The 24020-nt window shown below is 37.2% G+C and overlaps 1 protein-coding gene across 13 annotated transcripts in view; it reads right to left on the bottom strand.

Moving 5' to 3' along the window:
- mecom (MDS1 and EVI1 complex locus) overlaps positions 1-24020 on the bottom strand; it is a 569027-nt gene that overhangs the window by 44571 nt on the left and 500436 nt on the right. For 8 of the 13 annotated variants that reach the window (XM_008106051.3, XM_008106049.3, XM_008106054.3 and 5 more), the window contains 4 exons: positions 7253-7355; positions 6847-7063; positions 3902-4049; positions 1063-1219 (listed from right to left, as the gene is read on the bottom strand). In XM_008106051.3, coding sequence (XP_008104258.1) covers positions 1063-1219; positions 3902-4049; positions 6847-7063; positions 7253-7355 — 625 coding nt within the window. Of the gene's footprint in view, positions 1-1062; positions 1220-3901; positions 4050-6846; positions 7064-7252; positions 7356-11040; positions 11180-24020 lie in introns of those variants that run through there. The other 5 variants (XM_008106050.3, XM_008106055.3, XM_008106053.3 and 2 more) reach the window with 2 other exon arrangements.

Consider the following 24020-nt stretch of genomic DNA (forward strand, 5'->3'; position numbering starts at 1 on the left):
TATGTCATGCAGACACTATAGAAACTAAACTATTTGACTGCCATTGACTTTTAACAGTCATTCAGAGGATATATTATCCTCAGAAATAAAAATCTCTGGCAGTCAAATACCATTTTCATGCACCTATTCCCTAATTTCTTCTAGCTCAAACTAAACTTCCAGCACCATTCACTATCCTCTTTTCACACACATATCAACTTTAAGTATTAAATAGCATGAGGAAGGACAAGATCATGCAAATGAAAGCAGTGAAGCACACAGCTGAAATGAAAGAGTGCCGAGTCCATACATATCTTATACATGTACATACAAATATACACATAGAGGAAGAAGTATGGCAAGCCTCCAGCATATCCACGCTTTAGGGCAAGGCTGGAGAATTTTTGACCTTTCATGTTTATTGGGCTACAATTCACACAATTCCATAACATTCGTTACGCCAAAGATGTCCTATTTCTGCCATAGGAAATGGTGATCTCTGTCACATAATGTAAGAACTATCACCACATTCACTATTGTAGACAATTGTAAAAGCATCTACTATCAGCAGCAAAAAATGCAGGAACATTTTAGATAATTTCATTAACTCAAGTGATTGGAATAAATAAGACCATAATACCAAAGGTTTATGTAGTGCAGAATACTGTTACAAAAGTGTCCAACCAGAAGTCTGTGAGAAGACTATACAGCAAGACATAAGTGCAATAGTGTTTTGGATTTATATCCTGCCTAAGAGTACAACTTAGATTGATAACAATTCAATGACTGACAGCTCAGAATAGCATCTAGTAGGAGTCCCCCATGAATGCTTCTTTAATAAGTCACTGAATCATGGAGATTGAGAGGGGTAAAAAAAGTTCATCAGTGCAAAGAATGGTTGAAGGTTCTCCATAGATAGGATACTTGATTCTTCTATGAAATTGCATGATCCAGCAAAGCCAAGCAGTTTTAGATCCATTGGTTTCAATAGAAGAGCTACCACTTCATATCTGAGCTTTTTATCTGAGCGCACATCTTACTTAAAAACAGAACAGAAGCTTAGCAGTTAAGTGGAGGACTTACATATAAAAGGCTTGACACTGCTGTGGATATGTTTGTGCTGTTTGAGGCCTGAAGAAGTGGCAAATGTTTTACCACACTCCGGACAAGCGTGGGCACGAGCCCCAACGTGCTGCGAACGAATATGCCTCTGGAGGTTGCTGGGGTCCGTGAAAACCTGCTAGGAAATGAGTACTGATTAAACAAGAAACTTTTTGATGCAAATATTTTTTAGGAGCAATGTATCAGCAATTGCATCTAGAATGAGGAAGGAGGAATCCTTTTTATAGAAGAACTTGTTTATCAGAATTTAGTTGTGTCAGTGAGTCAAAGGATAAGATAAATGACTTTCATGACATGTCTAGAATATACAGTCAAATCAAGTAAAATGTCATGGCTCCCAGCCAAGAATTCCTGAAATCTATGATTCAGTTATGAAGCTGGGGAGGAGTTGGAACAAAGTGTCAAACTTCACAATACCAGATCTCTTGAAGTTATTTCCAGGATGTCACAATGGTGAAGACAATTTTGGAATGATGTAAATATTTATAGACCAGAATACTATATTTACTTTTCAATCTAGTTTTAATTTAACATATTTTTGTGTATTTGGATTCATTAAGAGAGAATAATGGATTTAGTATGATCATTCCAATAGAGGTTTCCTGATTTTATTTCAACCTGAAGCTTTCATTCTGGATGTCAAAGCTAAAGCATCTTTCTCCACAACAAATACTGAATGTTTCCACCTCAGTTCATGAGTTTTTGACCTGCCTCCTTTTTTAAAATAAATAAAAAATATATAAATAAATATAAAATATAAATTAAAAAAATTGGAGGATGAGGGCAGAATAGGTAGTAATTTCTGTCTGGTGAACTTGGCCAAACAGCACAAACCAAAAGGGAATACCTGTGCATATTGTTGGGATCATGAAAAAAAGATCTTGAGAAGAGCCCATTTCTCCTCTGATTTCAAGTTTAATTTGGTTAACCTTCACTGAATCAAAACTTTGATGAGCATCACAAGTGAGATTGAGTTATTTTAGTTCAAAGTATTGCAATATTATCAACACACAAGAACACCCAATAAATAGTTTATACAAAAGAAGGATCAATTGAATTCAGTTATTATTTTGTAAGTGTGTTTACAAAACTACGGCATAATCTTCCACCAATGCATGTGGGGTTTTTTCTGTTTCCATTAAGAAGGTTAAACTGTAATACTGTAACTCATAAACAAGACTTCTCACAATCTACAGTTCAAATAGATTTTCATGCAGAATGTGTTCCCAGATTCCAAATATGGCTTTCAGAGGATCTTGAGTTTCTTTTTTATAAAAATATTCAAGCTTAAGAGTAATCAACTGTCATAACACACCTTGCTTTTCCTTACCACAAGATGCAATACCACAATGTATCAACAAGTCCTAAATCCTAGTTTCAACATTCACAAAAGTAGTCTTGGCATTCATACTTTGGCATTTCCCCCTCCGTGTATTAAAAGCTCTGTTCTGCTAGGATTTCATTGCTTAGGCCAAGAGTGGGCAGACTTCGGGCTTACAGGATCTGCTTTGTTTTTACTAAGATCCGCCCAATGGAGTCTGGTGTAAAAGATTAGAATTAAAGAATTCTGAGGCCAGGAATGTGTTTTTGAGCTCCACAAAAAATACACCCCTGGTTTAATCTCTTTTCCCTTTCTCCCCACACACACACAAACACACACTTTCATTTTAGTAGCCTAACAGCACAACTGGAATGTAAAAATCCTTAATCATCTATTACAAATCACCTTAAGATCTATTGGTATCCCCCCCCCAATATACACACACACACATACACACTAGCCCTAGTTTTTACAGGGTTGTTGTCACAGGCTTTTCACATTGTAGAGTCATATAAGATTTATGCACAAAAAATATGTAATAGTGTACAGCCATAGATTACGCAGGGGCTCTTAATGCCAAAAAACACACATTTTCATGAAAACCTGTTAGAATAATATACATTTTTGTTAATCATATCAAATCTCTTAAACTCAGCATAGTTTTTAGCCTCAGCATGTCCTATTAAGATAAAAAATGAACACTACCACAAGCAGCACATCCTCCTATTTCCCCAATTTGCCATAGGCAGCCCCAACTAATTCTCTGTCATTCCACATTATGATTTGCCTTTAAAATGTCCCAGTTTCTCTCTTCAGTTCTCATTTCCCCTCTTTGTCCTCAGAATACTTCAATAGCTGCAAACTGAGTTCAAAAAACAAATGCACTTAACTCAGCAGGAGGCAGAAACTTGCCCTTCCCGAGAGGCTCAAGCAAAAGCAAAGTGTTGCAGCCTCTCCTATTGTTGGGGCTCTTACTCACTAATAGCTGTGATAGTTTGATCACATTATGATGTTGGTTGACCTCGTTGTCCCAGTTTTTATCTGAAAAATGTTAGAGGGAATGAGTGGAGACTTCCAAATGTCTGACTCCAGTTCCCAGGACTCCTTAGCATGTTGGTCAAGGCTGAAATGAGATGCAGTCAAAAAATATTGGGAAAGTGTTGTTTTAGCCCTGCTAAAGTTGTATCATTATTTGTTGACTGTACCAATGCAGAGTGCCACTGAAAGAATAAATTCCTTGGGTAATTCTTCATACTAAAAAAAAAAAGTCTAGACTAGTTCTAGACTAGACTGGACAAGAACAAGATGTTTGGGGAATCATTTGTACATGTAGTGAGACACAAATCTGAGCACTCACCAGGTACAGCATGTGAGGTCACTGATTACCTACAAAATTACTAAAGTCTACACTCAAAATATTATTTTTATTTATGAAATGTGCAAAAGAAGAATTCCAGACATCTTACAAATTCACTGTACCTTGGCACAGTTTTCACACTCATAGTGCTTTCCACTGTCGTGGGACATCTGATGGCGTATCAAGTTGGATTTCCAGTTAAAGGCTTTGGGACATTGGTCACACTTGTACTCCCTTTCTTCGGTGTGAGATAGCATATGCTTTTCTAAGCTGCAATAACACAAGAAGCTCAGTAAGACCTTGGCTACAGGAGAGCACAAACACAGAAAATCTTTCCTGTTATTCTCAAGAAATTATGAAGTACAAAGAAGAAAGGTTATTTCAGTTCATATAATCAAAACAGCTCTCCAGCGTTAAAATGTTTCATCTGTGTGTGTGTGTGTGTGTAAATGCACAACCATGCACACTAATAAAATTGTTTTAAAATAAATACCTCAAAGTCTAAAAATATTTTAAAGTGTTGTAATAATCTATAAGAAGGGCAAAAAACCTGAGTCTGAGAGGGAAAAGCAATTAAGAATAATGTATACAATTTTAATATCTTATTATTGCATTAGAAGGAAGCACTCTGATGTTGATTGGACACACGTGTCCCAGTTTTTATCTGTCAAATTGATGGATATGTAATATGTGAGATGATTTTCTGCTTCACCAGATGTTTCAGACTAGAGCTCCCATAATCTCTGACCACTGGCTGCGTGGTCTGGAATTTATGGAGTTGGAGTTCACAATGTCAAAGTGCAGCCCCAAGGCTGTTTCTGTTGCCCCTGGGGTCAAAAAGCCCCAAATGTCTTCTGGGGGGAGCATTTTCACTATGTCCCTGGGAAGTTATGGCTGAGATTAAGAAAATAGGATGTCACTTCCAAGGCCACCTGAAAACTGTGCAGAAATGCCCCCATGAGAGCATTTGGGGCCCAAAGCAGGGGCTGCAGTAGAAGTGCAGCCCTCAAAGATCTTCCATGAAGTCCCTTCGTCTCCCACAGTTGCCCACTCTGTTCCCAAAGGCACCAGGTTACTAACCACAACATATGGCTTTTCCAGCTGTGTCTAATTCTCACTAACATCTTTTATTCCTTCAGTCCAAGAAAGCTTATTGTCTTTTGGGCATTAGGTGAAAATCAGGCCTTTTAGGGTTTACTCTATTTCAGGTTTTTAGATCATGTTTTAATCTTGATCTGACTCTGGCGTATCTTTGGCTGACCTATTTATTTTTACTGTCTCTTTTTTTAATTGATGTTTTATTATGGTTTTAATTACTGTTAGCTGCTCTGAGAGCTTCTGGAGTAAAGGGCAGAATAAGAAATATTCCAAACCAGGCAGTTAATGAAAGGATCTCTCTTTGTTCTACATCTGCTCAAGGCTCTCGTGTCTAATCTGTCAGTGTTACATTTAGCTATGAGTCATGCTTCTCATCTTATTTAATATTACTGTTGTTTTCTTTCATAATATTTCACATGCCATTTGCTGTTACTTTCTCATATTCTACTACATAGATTCAAAATGGTGTTTGGGCTTTCTCCTTATTAATTACATGTGCCCACCACAAGCTTGTGTATATACCGGTCCAACCGATACCTGGCTTCTTTTAAATAGATTATTTTCTCTATATTCTGCCTTGAAATATTTCCCTCATATATTGGCTTGTAAATAATTTAAATGTTTTTCAGCAAGGTTGGCTTGTTTCTCACTTTTCATACTTTCTCCCTCAATGCAGAAGAAGAATTTATGATTTCTCTTACACTGATTTTTTTTAGGACACACAAATATGTCTCCTGAACCTTTAATGCCTTCAGAAGAACCTTTTATGCCTTCATAGTAATACAAAGCATTATCCATGATTCTCTGCAAGTTAATTTTTTATACAAATTTTGCAGCTATGATATGAATTTTCTCAATAATGATCCTGGCTCCTTCTAGTCTTTACATTGAATATTTTACAGTTAGCAAAGTAGATGCTTTTCCACATTACTTCTTTCACTGAAATTTCGGCACAACAAAAATAGAACCATAATTCCGCATGTTATAGAAGTAAACATTTTATTCAAAATGAAAGGAATGTGTGAAATGAAATAACCAAATCAGGTAAACTTTGCTTTAATAAAAAAAGAGAGAACAAGATGAAAAGGATACTGAATAGACATTAAACACTTGGTAACTTGGAGCTTTTTTGTACAAAGATTTGTTAACTGAGGTATGCCTGTATCTATGGATTGTCTCGCTTTCCTCCTGAATAGGACTCCAATACAAGATTGAAAAAATGGTAAAATATTTCCAAAAGTAGACATGCTTAGTTTGCCAAACTCCAGACCTAAAAGTCAGTTCTCTTTCTTACCAGTTATTAAGAAAAAAGTTTTCTTCATAGTCTCTTTATTGTTGTTATTATTTGATTTACAACAAGATTAGTACACAGCAAACAAGATCACTATGCTGGCTTTTGTATTGGATGGTATGTCGGACACTTCCTAAGTGTCTAGGACTATGTGATGTATCAGTGAATAATGCGTGCAGATCTGAGTAGGGTGGCCTTTTGCAGCTGACAGATGGTAATTTTGCCAGCACTGATTGTTTTTAAGTGTAGGCCAAGGTCTTTAGGCACTTCACCCAGTGTGCCGATCATTACTGGGACCACCTTGACTGACTTGTGCCAGAGTCTTTGCAATTATGATTATGATTATTTTAAATCATCTTTGGACATTTTGGACTGAGAACCAGTGATTATTATATTGCTACTCTTTAGGTTGTGTTATTGTTTTATATTTGGACTTATTTCATCATATTACTTGACTATTGAAAAGCTAGTTTAAAGCTCTGGAATATTCCAGTGAATAGCAGTATATAAATATTTCCGCCAAATAAACTTAATGAAGGAATCATAAAAGCTTCATAATCCCAGTACCATACATATATTTTTAAAATGCAGAAAATGTTTTATATTGGACCAAGACTGATCTTTCAAAATCCAACCTGTAAGCCCATATTGTTTCTTGTTAAAATGCAAGGCTCCTACCTTTGCACATCGGAGAACACTTGATCGCACTCTTTGCATTCTTGGATGTCATGCAAGTCATGGAGGTCATTCTCCTTGTCAAGCTTTGGCTGAAAATCTTCATCCACCATTGAAAATGCGGAGTGGGGCGTGCTGCATGGAAATTTCTGATGGTCCACCAGTTCTGCTTTGGACTCAAATAGCTGGTCACAGTCTTCACACCGATACTGACGCTCCTCTGTAAGGCAAACCAGACATTATTCTCAGTGGGCATCTAATTGGTTATTTATTTTACTTATATCCTGCATTTTTATATCCCAGTATGGAACTGTCTATCAATTAAAAGAGGACAAAGTTGCCATGAACTCCCCTCATCTGGTGGCATCTTGCATAAATATTTGACAATACACCATAGGAAATTGCTAACCGTGAATGTCTGGAGCCATTGTTTCATGTAAATAGTCTTCAGTCTTCATGAAAAGAAGGAGTTCTTCTCCAGCTTCAATTTCTCTCACCACTCTATAATATATCTGAAAGACAGAAGGGCAAACAAATGACAAAGAGCACACAAAAATCACGCCATGATCTAGAGTTTAATTCTACGTTATTGTTTGTATATTTAAAGGTTGTAAATTATATTGTATTGTTTTTGTTGTGAGCTGCTTGGAGTCTCTTTTTTAGACAGATAAAGCAGGATGCAAATATAAATAAATAAATAATGACATCAACACAGAATAAAGGGAAGAACCAAATGCCCTTTGTACAAGAATTCACATTTAATTTTTATGTGTATTTCTCAATTAAATACTATCTTGTATGGTTTTATCTAAAATATGTAATTCTCTATGAGTTGTTCCTTAATACCAGGGGAAGGCCACTGTGGAATGGTGGGAGGCCATATCAACCCTTCAGAAGACATTGGAGAGCTGCCTCCTTTCATTGCACCTATCCACTTCTGTAACCAAACAAATATCCCCTGCAATGCCTTTATTATATTGCTAATTGATGACAATTCACAAATAGTCCCTGTAATGTTGTCTTCATTATAAAAAATACAATTCCTTACCAATCTGCAGATGAAATGATGGGCATATTCAAACACATTTAACCCACAAAAATTATTCAAAACTGTCTTTTGAGAAATGTCCACATTTTAGAACTGATGATTTCCCAAGAGAAAGCAATTTTGTTATTGTGACTTTTATAAGAAATTATTGATTAGTTCCATGTCAACAAATGTGAATACAGTAGAGTCTCACTTATCCAACACTCGCTTATCCAACGTTCTGGATTATCCAACACATTTTTGTAGTCAATGTTTTCAATACATCGTGATATTCTGGTGCTAAATTTGTAAATACAGTAATTACTACATAGCATTACTGCATATTGAACTACTTTTTCTATCAAATTTGTTGTATAACATGATGTTTTGGTGTTTAATTTGTAAAATCACAACCTAATTTGATGTTTAATAGGCTTTTCCTTAGTGCCTCCTTATTATCCAACATATTCGCTTATCCAACATACTGCCGGCCCGTTTACGTTGGATAAGTGAGACTCTACTGTAATACCAACCTCTCAATAGTGTGCTATGTTACTTAAAGAAATGAGAGAGAAAACAATGATTTAGTCCATTTTTGCTTGGACTCAGAGAATTTTTTTAAAAAATCATGAGTAAATATGTAACACTATATACAATCCTATTGTTTATTTATTGTAAAAGGAAGGAAGTAAATGCAAAGCTCCTAACACATTTACACACATCAATACCCTACCAATTTTTATTATCCTATTTACCACCAGAAAAAGCCCAGATTGAAAATCCCCAAGATTCTTACAAAATGGTATGTATTCCTTTGTTTGCATTGGGTGCACAAAAACCATGAACGACTGTCCACTTGGACACACAATTGTTACCTTAAAATGTTTTCCTAGAACTGATGGAAGGTAGAGTTCATAAACTTTTAGAGGGCCACAGCTTTACTATCTGTTCTATGTCAAGGGTGCGGATTTGGTGGCAGAGCAAGGAAGGAGCAGGAAAGTTGGAAACTCAATCTCAATTAAAGACCCCGTTTTACCTCCTCGCCACAATTTAAAATTACAGCAAAAGAGATGATCTAGCAGAGAGATACCCACCAAATCAAGATAGTCCAAAATAAGGATCACCAAGAAATGTTGCTCCCCATACTATTTTCAACCCACACACACAACTGAGCATGGGGCATCAAATAGTTATTCTTGTTTAGATAGCATCATAAAAGTTGCATTTTAGGTTGGCCCAAAGAATATTCCTGCACAGTTTCAGCTTAATCCCCATTACAGTTGACAGCCCTATGATCTTAGCCTTCATTTCAAAAGGGAAAGCTTTGCCAAAGTGGCAACAGCATCAGGTCTTTAAATTAAGTTTAAGTTTTTAAATGAAGGTTGAGTGTGCATTTCTGGATAGTAGGGGGTTGACCTGGATGGCCTTTGTTGTCTCTTCCCATTCTACTATTCTATAATCTGTTGTGAACTGAAAGAATACCTGGACTGGTGGCTATACTCTAAAAATAACCAGAAATCTATTAGTAATATATTCTATGTCAGTGCTACTCAAAGTGATGGCATATGAATTAGTGTTAATAATAATAATAACTTTATTTTTATATCCTGCCACCATCTCCCCGAAGGGACTCGGGGTGGCTTACATGGGGACCAATCCCTGAATAAACAAAATTTCCAAGCCAAGACACAATTAAAAACATAATAACATAACATATAACATAAATAATCTAATTAAAAGCAGGGTATAAAACATCATTAAAAAGTATCAAACCAACCTCAACAACCAGTCACCAGGAATATGGTGGGCATAGTGAGATTAGAGAGGGCATGGTAGGGACTTATGCAAAACACAGACTGTCATGCTAGTCCCTGAACTCCTGGCTACCAGTCACTGGTGAGTTTCCAAAAAGAAAGAGACAACTGTGGTGAATAGGCACAAACATGCTCATGCTCTTTGGCACACTGGAAAAATAAAACTTCTGGTCTTCCATGTCATATAGCTTTGGAAGCACTATTGTAAGTCACCATGCCTAAAAATCTCATTTGTAAGACTTAGAAGTTGTTCTGTTTCATTTAGAAATTGCATTATGGCTTATGGCCAGTTCTTTTTTAAAAAAAAAAGCATGGTTTGTAGGAAATGAGGATACATTTTGAGGTATGTCACAGACTTTGCTTAAAGCCAAATTTTCAAATATCACATGTACTTAGAAGACATAATCTATTATTTTGTGGGGGAACATAATTTCTGAATGCACAGACTGACTATATTCAATGGCAGATTCAGAACTGAGGAAACTTTCTCTTATTTAAAAGAAGTTTGCAATACTGTAATTATTAATACCGGGGAGGATGCAATTGCCAAGACAGGAGGAAGACTAAGGAAAGGCAATAGGTTTTTTTTTTAACATGTTAGCCTCTGAGGGAGTTACTAAACACTAATAGAAAAGACCAAATCTTCTATCACCCTTGCCAAAGGCAACAATCCACAGGGATAAAACTCTAAATTCATAGGAAGACAATTTTTGTTCAACACCAGTAGGTGGCTCTAAAACCCAATTGTTTTTTTTTTCTTTTTCAGAAAAAGCTTGACCACAACTATGTACTCTGAAGAGAAGAGAAAAAGACAAATATCTTAAAAGAGACTATTGCAAAATCCAATTTATTTTATTTTATTTTACTCCCCTCTTAGAAAATCATGTCTTCTTCTCTCTCTTTAGAAGGAGTAACAGTTCAACTGTGGGAGGAAGACATGTCATATAATGCTGGGTGATGTTGGGATAAGTTAGGGAAGTGCATGTTAACTTGCCATTTTGTAAGGGACAGGCTGAGGCCACGTTGTGGCTGATTCTCTAAAGACAAAAACAATCTGGGGGGAAAATTAATCATAAAAGGAACAAGCTGCTACTGCTGACTACCGTTAGCTGCGTGCTTTCCCAATAAAAAGAGTGAGAGCAGGGACTTTAAGAGTTTCCACTCCCACTTCTGTCAACTCCCTTTTCCTCCCTTAAAGCTATCTTGGCCGAAACATCTTTTGGGTTTTATAATATATATTTGTCCCCCTCCCCTTTCCTCACGCACAAAAGATAAATGCTTCCAAGTAGCATGTTTCATTCTGGAAATCTATTTCCCCTACTAACACAATGGCATTCTCTCCGCAATCTGAATTACCTCTTTTGTTGGCAGCTCTCAAAGGTTTAAGTTATTAGCTTCCTTTCCAACAGCCTGCTGACATTTGAATGGTGACATATTAGAACTTCACAGCAAGGTCTCGCAAAGAAAAATGCTGCCTTAACACGTACACCAAAAAGCCTCCCTCCCTCCCCCCTTCCCGGTTTGTTTTCTTTTTAAAGGAAAGGAAACACTAAGATATTGCAGACTTTAAAAAAAATCTGCTCCGCTTTGATTCCAACCTGCAAGAATCAAAAGGGAAAGCAGAAAACATCTTTATGTAACTGGCACTTCATGTCTCTGGCCTGTTCTCTTGTGTATTTTAGAACATCTTGGATTTTGTGTGATATAACTGAATATGAAAACTTTACAAACTGGAAACTTAACACATCAGATGCTTGAGCAAAATAATACAAAAAAGACAGAGCTGTCTGGTCACTAAGAGAGGCTGCCTGCATCAAAACTTACCAGACTACAGTTTAATATCAGACTGCAGACACTCAAAAAGTCTCATAAAAGAGAGTCTTGTGGCACCTTAAATACTAACAAGTGTATTAGCTGTAAGCTTTCAAGAACTGCAGACTGTTCCTTCAGAAACTTCAATCCAGAAAGCTTCTACTTAATAAAATCTTCTCAACTTTGGGAGCCTAGTTTTTCCCTCCAAAAATAGACTAATGATCCCTGCGGAAATTTCAGAAAAGTGACTTTAAAAAAAGAAAACGTGAAGCAAAACTGAACTAAGCAGAATACATAGGACAGAAGGGGAAAAGAGTGGCATGTTACAGATCAGTGGAAAATCATGCCTGCCATGAGATTAAGAGGTCATGGAATATGTTATCTGGTCCGTAGCTTGCTTGGGTCGAGGGCCTATAATGTAACAACTGGTGCAATCAATTTACATGTTACATTGTAGATTAAAATCTAGATGTTGTCACCCAGTCTCAGAACCAGTAAGTTTACGAAATACACATGCACAAAATAAGGGGTGAAATCATATGCACACCTACCATAAAATTAGTCCTATGAGACTGAATTGATCTGCCTCAAAGCATACATCCATGACTATGTATATACAGTAGAGTCTCAACTTATCCAACATAAACGGGCCAGCAGAATGTTGGATAAGCGAAAATGTTGGATAATAAGGAAGGATTAAGGAAAAGCCTATTAAACGTCAAATTACATTATGATTTTACAAATTAAGCACCAAAACATCATGTTTTACAACAAATAAAGATAAAAAGCAGTTCAATACATGGTAACGTTCTGTAGTAATTACGGTATTTACGAATTTAGCAGCAAAACATTGCAATATATTGCAAACATTGACTACAAAAACATTGGCTACTAACAAATTGACTACAAATAAAGATACAATTGCATAAAATGAACTTACAGTAACAACATTGTTGGAAGTTAAATCTGTAAAAAGTTCAGTCTTTGCTGCCTAGAGAAACAGCTGTGGATCTGAGTGGGAGGCAGACTGCATTGGATAATCCAGAATGTTGGATAAGTGAAGGTTGGATAAGCGAGACTCTACTGTATTATACAGGATACCAATTTTTGGGCAAAGTAAGATCAATTTTTGATCTCATTCCAGAAACACTCCACTCCCTGTCTTCAAACTAAAACTGCAAGAAGGCACCATCTCCCCCATTGGTTAGTAGCACTGACTGCATTACCAAATGCTGGTAGGATAGCTGGATGAAGAAAATGACATTTAATTGCTCCATCTATGTGGAAAAGGGAATTTCAGCAAGTACAGAGAGCATGACAAGCTCTTCCTGTTGGAAGTCCAGGAGCCCTGTCTTATTTTTCATTTGACATTTCAGCTGTTAACAGAACTTGCTGAAAAGCTGGCAACCTCACCTCAGCCTTCAATGCACTGCATAATGTTTAAAGTATTGTACTTTCAAGCATACTGCACAGAGGGCTTTCTGAATAAGCCCTTTCTGAATAAACATGTGCCCAAGAGCCTTGCGCTTAGAAAGCTGTTAAACTCAAAATGTTGTTTTGTTTCTTCAGGTCAACACTGACGGATGGTTTACTTGGCAAGATATCTTTAGTGAGTTTGTCACTGTCTTCTTCTCAAGCTGAGAGAGTGCGAATTGTCCAAAATCATAGCTGAATGAGGATTCAAACCATGGTCTCTCGAAGCTCTACCCAACACTTGCACCACTACAAGATGCTTTCTATTGCTTTCTTGTTAAATAACATTTTCAGAGAAGGTTTCTCTACTGTATTCTTCCCAGAGTAAGAGAGTGTAACTTGCTCAAGGTCTCTCAGTGGCCAAGCAGGATTCAAATTCTGGCCTTTCAAACTCATTTAACTATTCTGAAAAGGTGAAGCTAAAATATCATAGAGGTTAACTATGTTATTAGGGCTGAAGAATACAGTCTGTATTTTCAAAGAAACGTAGAGTCTCTTTCAATTGCCATTAAAAAAGAAATACAACACTTGTTCTACTTATTGGATCAACCGATATCATGCCCAACAAAATATAATAACTTGATCCCATCATCTCCCAACAAGGCACCCAAAATGTTTTTTGGGTCAGGTGTTATGTGTGGGCAAAAGAGCATAGCTTCTAAGAGAGGAGTATAGGAAGCCCTCCACAGGAGTAGTCCTTGTTGAAGAAGACACAGTCTCCTTAAAAATCCTCTAATTTCTATGCATTTAAATTTTGCTTCATAAAGCAATGCCTTATAGAAATGCTTCTTTTCCTCACCCTATCACCAGTATCCTGCTTCTCAAATAAGGTTGCTCCATTATAGTATGACTCCTTTGCATGTTAGCAATTGCCGTTTTCAAGTTAATATGCAAAAATCACTTTCATAATGCATTTGAAAGAGAGGGAGCGAGAATGTGACACGTACAGTAGTGATCTGAGACATTTGAAAAGATGACTGAGCATGAATGACAGAACAGAAGGACAGAGTTAAATGAGCTCAAATATTCTCTGCTTTAACTTGATATTTATTGAGCTTTATGAAAATGGGAGTCAAACAAGAATGAGTGCTGCTGAAGAAAGGGCAAACTCTGAGCATGATTCCCCATACAGCTCTCTTAATGCACCTCAAGCCTACTCCACAGCCTCTGCTTTTCTAATAATTTTCTCATGAGCAGATACTGCCAATTGTGACAAATGACACTGTGAGTTGGTGATGTGGACTTCGATTCACTGGAGGCCAGGTTGGGACAACTAAATTCATTTGATCCAAGGCTGAAATAGATTTAAGTAAGGCCAGCTTTTAAGTCCTGCAAATAAATTTGATGTCAACATTGCATGCACTGAATGTTTGCTTTAAGCAACACTCGCTTTTCCATTTATTAAGATAAATGTATTTAAATCTGATTTTTCTCCAGAAGTCTAATGGCCTTGGTGCATTTGAAAGGGAATAGAAAGTTATGGGCTGATAAGCTCAAGACGTGAATGCTGACTTCCAGACTGGTGGAAGAATAAAGGCAAAACATACAGAAATGTATACAACAGGTCTCATGGTCTTTCTTTAGCACTTCTTCTGGCTTCAGTTCAAATCCCAAAGGTTTTAAAAAACAGTTTTTATATTGGTCAGCATTGAAAGGCATTGTATTTGAGCTGGCCATGGGTAATAAGAAATGTGTGTTTGTGCCGATTAATCTATGATGGCCCATTCACACCTTAAAGTCTTTGTTTAATTCTACTACAGTCAGTATACAATGTACAGTGTACTTTTGAGAATTAGCTTTCAGAAACAATAGTGTTGCTTATATTTTTGCCCCCTTGTCCCACATCCTAGACTAGCAATGTTAGTTCATGGCTCCTTGAATGTAACAACGTAAACTTTGGACGGCTGCTCAGGGCTGCCCAAGCCATGGTAAGGGCTCAATCCAGGTATCGATGAGGATTGGGATTACAACATGTTCTGAATGGAATTCAACCTGCTCTGAAAGATCAGGTTTGTAACTCTGGGGTGGTCTGAGATACAGCACTCCCCGTGGCAAGTTAGGTGGCCCAAATTGGGATAGTGTGCCTATAGCATATTTTTCTACAGTGGGGCACAGTGGCTCATTTCTTAATCACCTCCCAATGACACTACTGTAATGCATCCTATATGAGATTGCCCTTGAGAAGTGTGAATGGGGCAGCCAGATTGTAGTGTGTATGCATTCAGGAGCCACATACAATGGCTTTACAGGAACTCAACTGGCTCCCAATTTGCTTCTGAGCTCAGTCCAAGATCTTGTTTTTGAACTGCAATGCCCTGTTGGCCCAAATATTTGAAGGCCTGTCTGCTCCCAAAAGTTAAGGTCCTTAGCAGAGCCCGTGATGTAAATCCCATTACACCCCTGTGGGACTAGGCACACTGTGGATGACACTGTTTTCTCTGTAACATCCGAGGGATACATTTCTCTCTCTTCCTGTTGTCTCACCCCTGTTCTTAACTATGACTCATTTGTAAGTCAGATGTTTGTAACTCGGGGACTGACTGTAGAAGAGTTCTAGGTTTGAACAGTTTTCATATCTCACTATTTCCAATGCTAGAAATGATCACCAGAATGGGAAAATAAGTCCATTTTTGTAAGGGAGAAAAAAAAATGTCACCAAATTGCAGGACTTCGCAAGCAAAATATGAATAGCCTAAATAATTAGACCAAAGATTTGCATTATTCAAACAACATGCTTTGGAAAGTTGTTCTTTAAAAAAAATCCACCCAGTCTCATAGCTGTAGTCAAAGAACTTTTCCAAGCTCTGACCCAAAGCTTTGGAGAAATGCACAATGTGGCACATATGAAATAGCCTTTCCAAAGCACAGGGAAAAGCTCTACTGCTTTTCCACCACACTCTTCAACTTCCCAGGGGACTCTTGTAAACCTCAGTCTCTGAACACTGAGGTTACATTTAGCTAACTTAGCTAAGAACCATGTATAGATCTACTATTGCTTGTCATGCAAAGCAAAATAAAAAATCCATATAACACCTGACCTAAAATGTCTATACAGGTAGTGTTATAATGGAACAAAGCAAGAGATACAAAAAAATTAGATTGGTGATGCTTTTAATTTAATTATAACAGGGACCACTAAAGTTACATATTTCTCCCTCTTCTTTTTGTATAAAACCACATAGAGCACACTGGTAAAGATTTTTTAAAGGGCAGCAATAGAAAGACAAGCAGCATCAGGAGCCAAAAATGGTGAAGAATTTCTCATAAAATAGAAGTTAATAAATTACTTTCTTGGTGTTTCTATTTTATACAATTCTCGTTGCCCTCAGACTCAAACCCAAGAGTATTTATTCCATAGCGCTTTGACACTGAAATAGCATTTCTCAATATGTGAGTAATATGGTTTCCTTCTTAACGATAGCCCTGAATTTTGAGATGCACGAAGGCCTTAATAATAGTAACTATTACTTCTGTAAGATGACCACCGAAAATTCACAAAGACCTGCAGAGTGATAGAATTGTGATTTGTATGTCAGAAATGGGTTTGTGGCTCATTCCAGGAGAACTCACATTATCTGGTTAAGAAGACATCAGGGATTAATTCCTTTTTAGAAAAAAAAGGTGTTGGATTGAAACTTGGCAGTCCTAAGCAGGGGCCTCAGACTCTTAATTCCAAATAGATGGGTCTTGGTTGAATTAGCTCCGTAGTGACAAAAAGGCATGCTATACATACACATAGATCAAACCTCCTATAAGGTTTATTCCTTGATACGCCTTATGCTGCACTTCTGGGTCAACATAATTTGGAGTAGATTCTGATGAACACAATACTTCTGTGTAACCACAAACACAGTTGTACTGTCAATCCCAGACCCTTCAGCTGTTCACCTTGTTCACCTTTTAAAATGTCCGTTTCCTTCTCTTCCTCCCACTTTCCCTCTTTGCCTAGCTTAGCTATAAACTGAATTCTAAAAAAGCAATTTGCACTCAAATAATTCAAAATTTTGCTCTTTCCACTAGACTCAGGCAAAAGCCACTGATGCATCCTCTTCTACCTTCTGTGCTCTTCCCCATGTTTCACCTTGTTTGTCACACTCTAGTGTTGTTTGAACACACATGAACCATTTTTCATTTGTGAAATGTTGGAAAGTAGGAGCTACCCTATAGACCTCAGATCCCATCTGATCTTGGAAGCTAATCATGCCAGCTTTGGTTTGTACATGAATATGAGAACATCAATGAATATGAGATGCTGTAGGCTATATTTTAGAAGAAGGGTCTGGCAAAACCACCTTTGAGGATTCCTTGACTAGGAAATCCCTATGAAATTCATGGAGTCACCATAAGTCGATAGGCAACTTGGTGTCTATAGAATGAGAAGCTATGTCACATGCTGACAGTCCACTAAAAGACTAGAAATCCTGCTTTTACATTGACTTCTGAGGTTCTACCAGGCATTAAGCAGCCATTTTCATAACTACCTTAGAAACCTCTTTTTAGTGAATTCTTTAAAAAGTTGAAAGTATTGTGCTGTCAAAGTCTATATTTGCAGATTATAATTCCAGAGCAGATACTTGTCCCTGGAGCATCACTTTTTTTTTTACAAAAGAGAAATCCCTGTGGCACAATGGGTTAAACCCTTGTGCTGGCAGGACTGCTGACTTGAAGGTTGGGTTGGTGACCTGCGGGTTGCAGGTTCGAATCCAAGGAGAGAGTGAATGAGCTCCCTCTGTCAGCTCCAGCTCCCCATGCGGGGACATGTGAGAATCCTCCCACAAGGATGGTAAAACATCAAAACATCCGGGCATCCCCTGGGCAACGTCCTTGCAGACAGCCAATTCTTTCACCCCAGAAGCTACTTGCAGTTTCTCAAGTCGCTCCTGACATGAAAATAAATTTACAAAATTAGCATCTATATATGTTAAAGTTATAGAGAAAAGAAAGAAAAATTGCCAATACCTTCTTTTCTTTAAGAAGATGAAGAGGGTTTTGCAGTTTATTTCCCCTGGTTAGGCCCTGGAAGTTTTATTTATGCTTTACAGGCTACATTTGGCATGTGTAAAGAATGACAGAAGTGTGAATTATGAAAGACCTTCAACCTATACAGGAAGTCGTAATATTTGAAATAATAGAGAAAATGCACTTCCTGAACAGTCTGAAAAGAGAAAGATCTCTCTCAACTTATATAATGGCAATAGAAGTTTACTTTTGAAGTCTGCTGTCAATGTTGACTTTGTTTCAGGGGGAAAAAATCTATAGTATATGATTTCAAGTTCTTTTATTTACTGCTATGCCATTCCATTGGCTCTTCTGCAGCTCGAGAATGGTTTAATAGAGTGACATACTAGGTCTGGGGTAAGTGGCAATTCGTTTACATGTCTCAACAAAGTCTTAACAAACACATCTGCCCTGTTCAAAGCTGCAGAGAATTTGCATTCACTCCCATCTTGTTAACCCATTATTCCTGCTTCAGTAGCAGTTTTTGGCATATTCAGCTGTTTAGCACAGATGCATAAGGCACAGAGCAATAAGGAAAAGTGGGTAATAAATTATTATTATGATTATTATTATAAATCAGGGTCTACTTTGAGACAGTATTTTCCAGTCCTCAGTCTTATGCTATCTTTTTCACTCCTGGAATGGATTCTATGTGTATAAACTAACAGATATGGAATTGTCAAAGGCTTAGGAATTAATATATTTGTCAAAGATATGGAATTAATAACATGTGTATAATGCAGTGAACCCTTTGGATACATTGGGTTCTTGTTCCAGGACCCCCTGTGGATATCAAAATCCATGGATGCTCAAGTACCATTATATATAGTGGCAGAGTAAAATGGCACAATCAAGGTATGTGTTTTGCATTTTTAAAAATATTTTCAAGCCATGGATAATTGAATTCATGGGTACAGAGGGCTGACTGTGTTAGGAACGCAAACTTTGACTTCTTTCATTTTCACATATATGAATGAAAAAGGCACATTTCTAGATTACATACAATTTTCCATTTAAAAAACACTGATTTTGTAAAAAGAAAAACACACCCATGTGGTGATGGTGATGAAAAAGCACTCAAAGAATTCAAGTCTTAACAGCCTAACTAATGCAGTAAGCATAAAGAGAAATGCTTACTAAACAACTAATGCTATATAATGGGTTGAATGTTGGCCTAGGATTCTGGGATACCAGGATTCATATTCCTGTTTTAGTCATGGAACTCCACTGGGTGATCTTGCACAAATTATACTCTCTCATTCTCAGAAGAATGCAATAGCAAACATCTTCTGAATTAGTCTTGCAAAAAAAAAAAAAACACCACATCAATTGACTTGAAGGCAACATAGGGAAAGCTTCATGTCACACTCATACCCTTGTTCCCTGTCCAGACAGAGCTACAATACATCTCAACATAAATGGCGAAGACTATGAGCAAGTGACCTGTGTGCTAGCACAATCTACTGTCCATGTGCTAAATCTCAATGGACAACATGAAGAGTCCTCTTCTGCCTTCTCACAGTTTTTTTATAATGGATATAGAGAAACTGGATAGGTCTTCAAACAGAGTGTCTTCAAACACAAGTCTCAGGAGATGTGACTATTCTATGACAGTGGATATAAAAGTTCCTTTTTGCACTATAACCACAAAAATCTTCCACCCAGTCTTTCTAAGGCAATGGTGACAGATTGTGATGGTGGGCTCACTCTGGAAGCAATATTAACTGACAACATTTGAAAGTGTTTCCTAAAACATGTACAAAACTGACTGGGTTCTAACTGTGCTAGAATTCATTGGATTATTGTGGTTAGCACAGTTCTTCAATGTCTCCCTTCCTTTCTACATTTCTCTCCCCAAGCTCTCTATAGTTCAGAATACAAAATAGGCCTCAAAGCATCTCAGTGGTCATGGAGGTAGAGTGAATAAGGACATCCTTGACACAAAGTGAATTTTCTTAGATGAATTTCCAACAATTAAAGTTCCCCTTTCAGCGATGATTCCCAGTAAGTCCTCCAGATATTTTTAGATAGCAGTTTCCAGGGACCTCGGTCTACACAACTAAAGGTAAAGAGGTCTAAAACATCTGGAAGATCCAAGACTGGAAAAAAAATGGTCTAAGGTTGCTGGGTATCTTTAAATACAATTCTGTGAATTTCTTGCAAAGAAGCCATGAGAACTCAAAACAGGTTTAGGTTTGTTTGCGTGTGTACTGTGTCATAAAGAACAAATTGTTTGTTATTTCTTCCAATTACAGTGCAATTGCACTGGCCAAAATGTATCTTTACACATTACAAATGCTTCCGACATTCTAACCTTTGTTAATAAAAACCACACATGCTCTGAAATTTGCTGATAAAAGTGATTTTAATGTCACATGAAAATACACATTCATCAGAACATATTGGACTACACTGAAAGGAATGTATGTGTGTGTGTATTGAGAGGAAGTAAAGCTAATAGTCACAATTCTTAGCCATTCAAAAAATAGATTTAATTTGCCTCAGTGCAGCAGGAGACTAAATTGTTTTCTGGTACAAGGAGTTCTCCTGTCATACCATTAATTCTCTGGGAATGAAGCAAATCAGGCCGTATTTGATTATCTTCCTGGTCTAAATGAAGGAACAGAGTTTGAAAAGGGTATATATATAAACTGCAGAATTTACCAGTCAACATGGCCACTGTTGTAGTCCAGATAAGTAATTGATCCAAACTCTGTATAGGAGAATTTATTATTGTAGTCTAGAGGTCTCCTGTCATCTTAATATCATTATAGGGGCAGAATTTTAATAGTATTAATAGTTTGCCTGAACAATATAAAAGGATGAAATAGCCAGGAATTAAGAAGCTCTAAAGTCACAATGAATCTTGAAACATTACAGAAAGTCAGCAAGCCTGTGTTGAGAGCAAAACTTGGGAAAATGCACTTTTATAAGCTAGATCCAATTATTTGTCCCAAATAGAATAAACCCACTGAATCCATGGAAACTTGATAAGTCAACACTTATATACGTTTCACTGGCTCAGTGGGTCTACTTTAATTGGAACTGACAATTGAGAGTTTTGGATATGATTTCCAGAATTTCTAGTCAGAATGATTATTTTGAGAGAAGTCAAACAAAAATCTTGGATTTCATAGTCGAAAAAGGAACTTCTATCTCCCCACTCCCACATGATGGTGCAGCATTGGAATTGGCAAACCAGTCTGTCCATTTTCCATTTATCCTATTTAAAATATGCATATATTTTCCATATAATGTGAATATTTGCATTCATTTTGTCTTAAAATGTGTATTTTTATATGCAATTTTGGACATTTTACAGCTGAAAATCAAATTGAAAAATTTTAAGAAATGGAAAAAGTAAAGGAGAATTTTGTGTTAATCGACTGCTTCTCAAAATATTTTTGGTGGAGAACTGGCATTTTTAATGTGCCAGACACTGATACTATATTTGTGCCCATTGACAAAAACTACCAATTCAATATGGACCAACGGCAGATGGATTACAGGCAAGCAGCAGTCCACTTATCACCATTTTGATTAACATTGATCTGACTCAGTTATTATTTGATCTATTGTGAATCACAAGTTGCTTTACTTAGAATATGAATTGAACAAATTCTACAGACATTTCAAAGAAAAGTCTGAAAGCAGAACAAAAGCTTTGAATTTGTAAGCAAAGACTACAACATAATTATTCAATGTAACTCAGTTAATTCTGCTTTTTCTCTCTACCTTCCCCTAAGGAAAAAAAACTGATGTACACTATGTTCAATTCCTCTGTGTTCAATTCTATTTATATCTCAACACAGGTGGGATATAAATGATAGAAAAAATAAATGACACATACTTTTGATGTCCCTCTGGAAAAGATTGTATGAATTTCCCCTCCCTCTGGGACAGTGTTTACCCATCATTAATTGGAGATTTCCTCTCAGATGTTAGGCTATTACACATTCAAGGAAAAATACAGTATATACATTTCCTGGGTCTTTCCTTTAAGAGAGGAAAAGGGAGGATAATATATGTGAATGTGTGACTTCTTTTGATTCAGGATAGTACCTTAAATCTGTGCTTTCCTCTGCTTATATACTAAGATATCTGATGGAAACAATTACTTAGTAGAAAATTACACTACTATTCAAACTAGACATGATGGCAGACGATCTGGTTCTTTAAATGTGGGGTGACAATTTGCAAAAGGTCAGAATGCTAAGCTTTCTTCCCAACCAACAGCACACATCTGTCTACTAGAAAGTCAAGAGTCATTCTGCACCCCACTCAACACCCCATTTGGTTCTTTGAATCTGACTTTTCCTCCTTATCTGTGATTTAGACAGTTCTTTATTTAAATAGCTTTGCTACCATTACAGCCTCAAAAATATAATTTTCCAACCCATGAAGAGAATAGCTGGGCTTTATAATAGTCTCTCTCTTGGTTCCACCACCTTTATAGACATGGTGAAGACTCTGGAGAAAGCCTTCTCAGTTGTGGTTCCAAAGCTGTGGAACTCTTCAGGATATATTTATTTATTTATTTATTTACAGTATTTATATTCTGCCCTTCTCACCCCAAAGGGGACTCAGGGCGGATTACAATGAACACATATATGGCAAACATTCCATGCCAACAGACAAACAACATATATAGACAGACACAGAGGCATTTAACATTTTTTTCCAGCTTCACAATTCCGGCCACAGGGGGAGCTGTTGCTTCACTGTCCACTAGTGGCTGTACTTCCTCATTCTTTACCTCGTGTTTTGCTGGCAATTTTATGATGTTGTAAATTAGTTAAATTAGCCTCCCACATAAAGCGTACCTAAATTTCCCTAATTGACAGATGCAACTGTCTTTCAGGGCTGAATAGATCAACAGCAAGCTGGGCTATTTAATGGTCGGGGGCTTAACCCGACCCGGGCTTCGAACTCATGACCCCTCAGTCAGTAGTGATTTATTGCAGCTGGTTACTAGCCAGCTGCGCCACAGCCCGGCCAATGATTCAACAATGTTGTGTTGAATCTCATACAATAACTGTGTAACAATCTGATATGTCATTACACATTGATGTATTTTATAAATATTCTTACTGTCATTATTCAGCACATTGGCTACTATCACCCACAACAATATAATATGGACTTCTTTACTTCTGATGGAAGGGGAGGGATAGAGAAAGAATGAGGTTTTGGGAGTTATATGCTCAGCTGCACTTTGGGGACCTTCATCACCATGTACAACTAACTTTAACATTAGGGATAAATTAAAGAGTTGGTATTAAGTACCAGAGAGTGTAGAAACAGTGGCATTCCTATTACTGTTCCCTCTAAACGAACCTTCTTCTTGCTCCCCAAGCTAGTCTGCTGACCACAGATATATCAGAGAGACATCACCAGCATCAGAAATAAGATTCAGCTGCCATTCTGGTTGTATTTTATATGTAGAATTGAAAGAGCAGCGGGGTCACCTTCTACTTTGTCCTGAGATCCCATTTCTCCAGAAACATAAACTACTAGTATTCTAAAGCATGGTGTCTTAAACTTTTCTGCTCAGGACACCTTTTGGACTGAGACATTTTTAGGTGATCCTGGGTATATAGGTATATAAAATAAGTACAAAATCAAACATTTACTAACAACAAACCATAATTTCTGAAGCTGGCTAAACAGGCTGATTTTCCTATTTTTGAAGTACAGTTGAAACATCCTCTGCAGAGTCCTGCATAACAGATTTGTGTAAAGGTCTAAAACAGTCACTAGATGTTCAGAAAAATTTTCAGGACCCCAACATTGAACTAAGGAGCCACCATTTGGGGTAGGAACCCACAATTTCAAATAACCCTATTCTAAAGAAACTATTTGATATGTATTACTTGCTCAAACCTATTATATACTGAGCAGATAAGGACTGGTTTCCTTTCAGTAATACCCTAAAGACATCAAATTCTGTCTGATCTTGGGAGCTAAGCAGGGTTAGAAAGCCCTGGTTAGTACTTTGATGAGAAATTGCCAATGAATACCACCATCCAGGTTCTGTGGAAGGAACAAGCAAA

Source organism: Anolis carolinensis, chromosome 3 (genome assembly GCF_035594765.1).
Source record: "Anolis carolinensis isolate JA03-04 chromosome 3, rAnoCar3.1.pri, whole genome shotgun sequence".
In the NCBI taxonomy this organism is placed as follows: domain Eukaryota; kingdom Metazoa; phylum Chordata; class Lepidosauria; order Squamata; family Dactyloidae; genus Anolis; species Anolis carolinensis.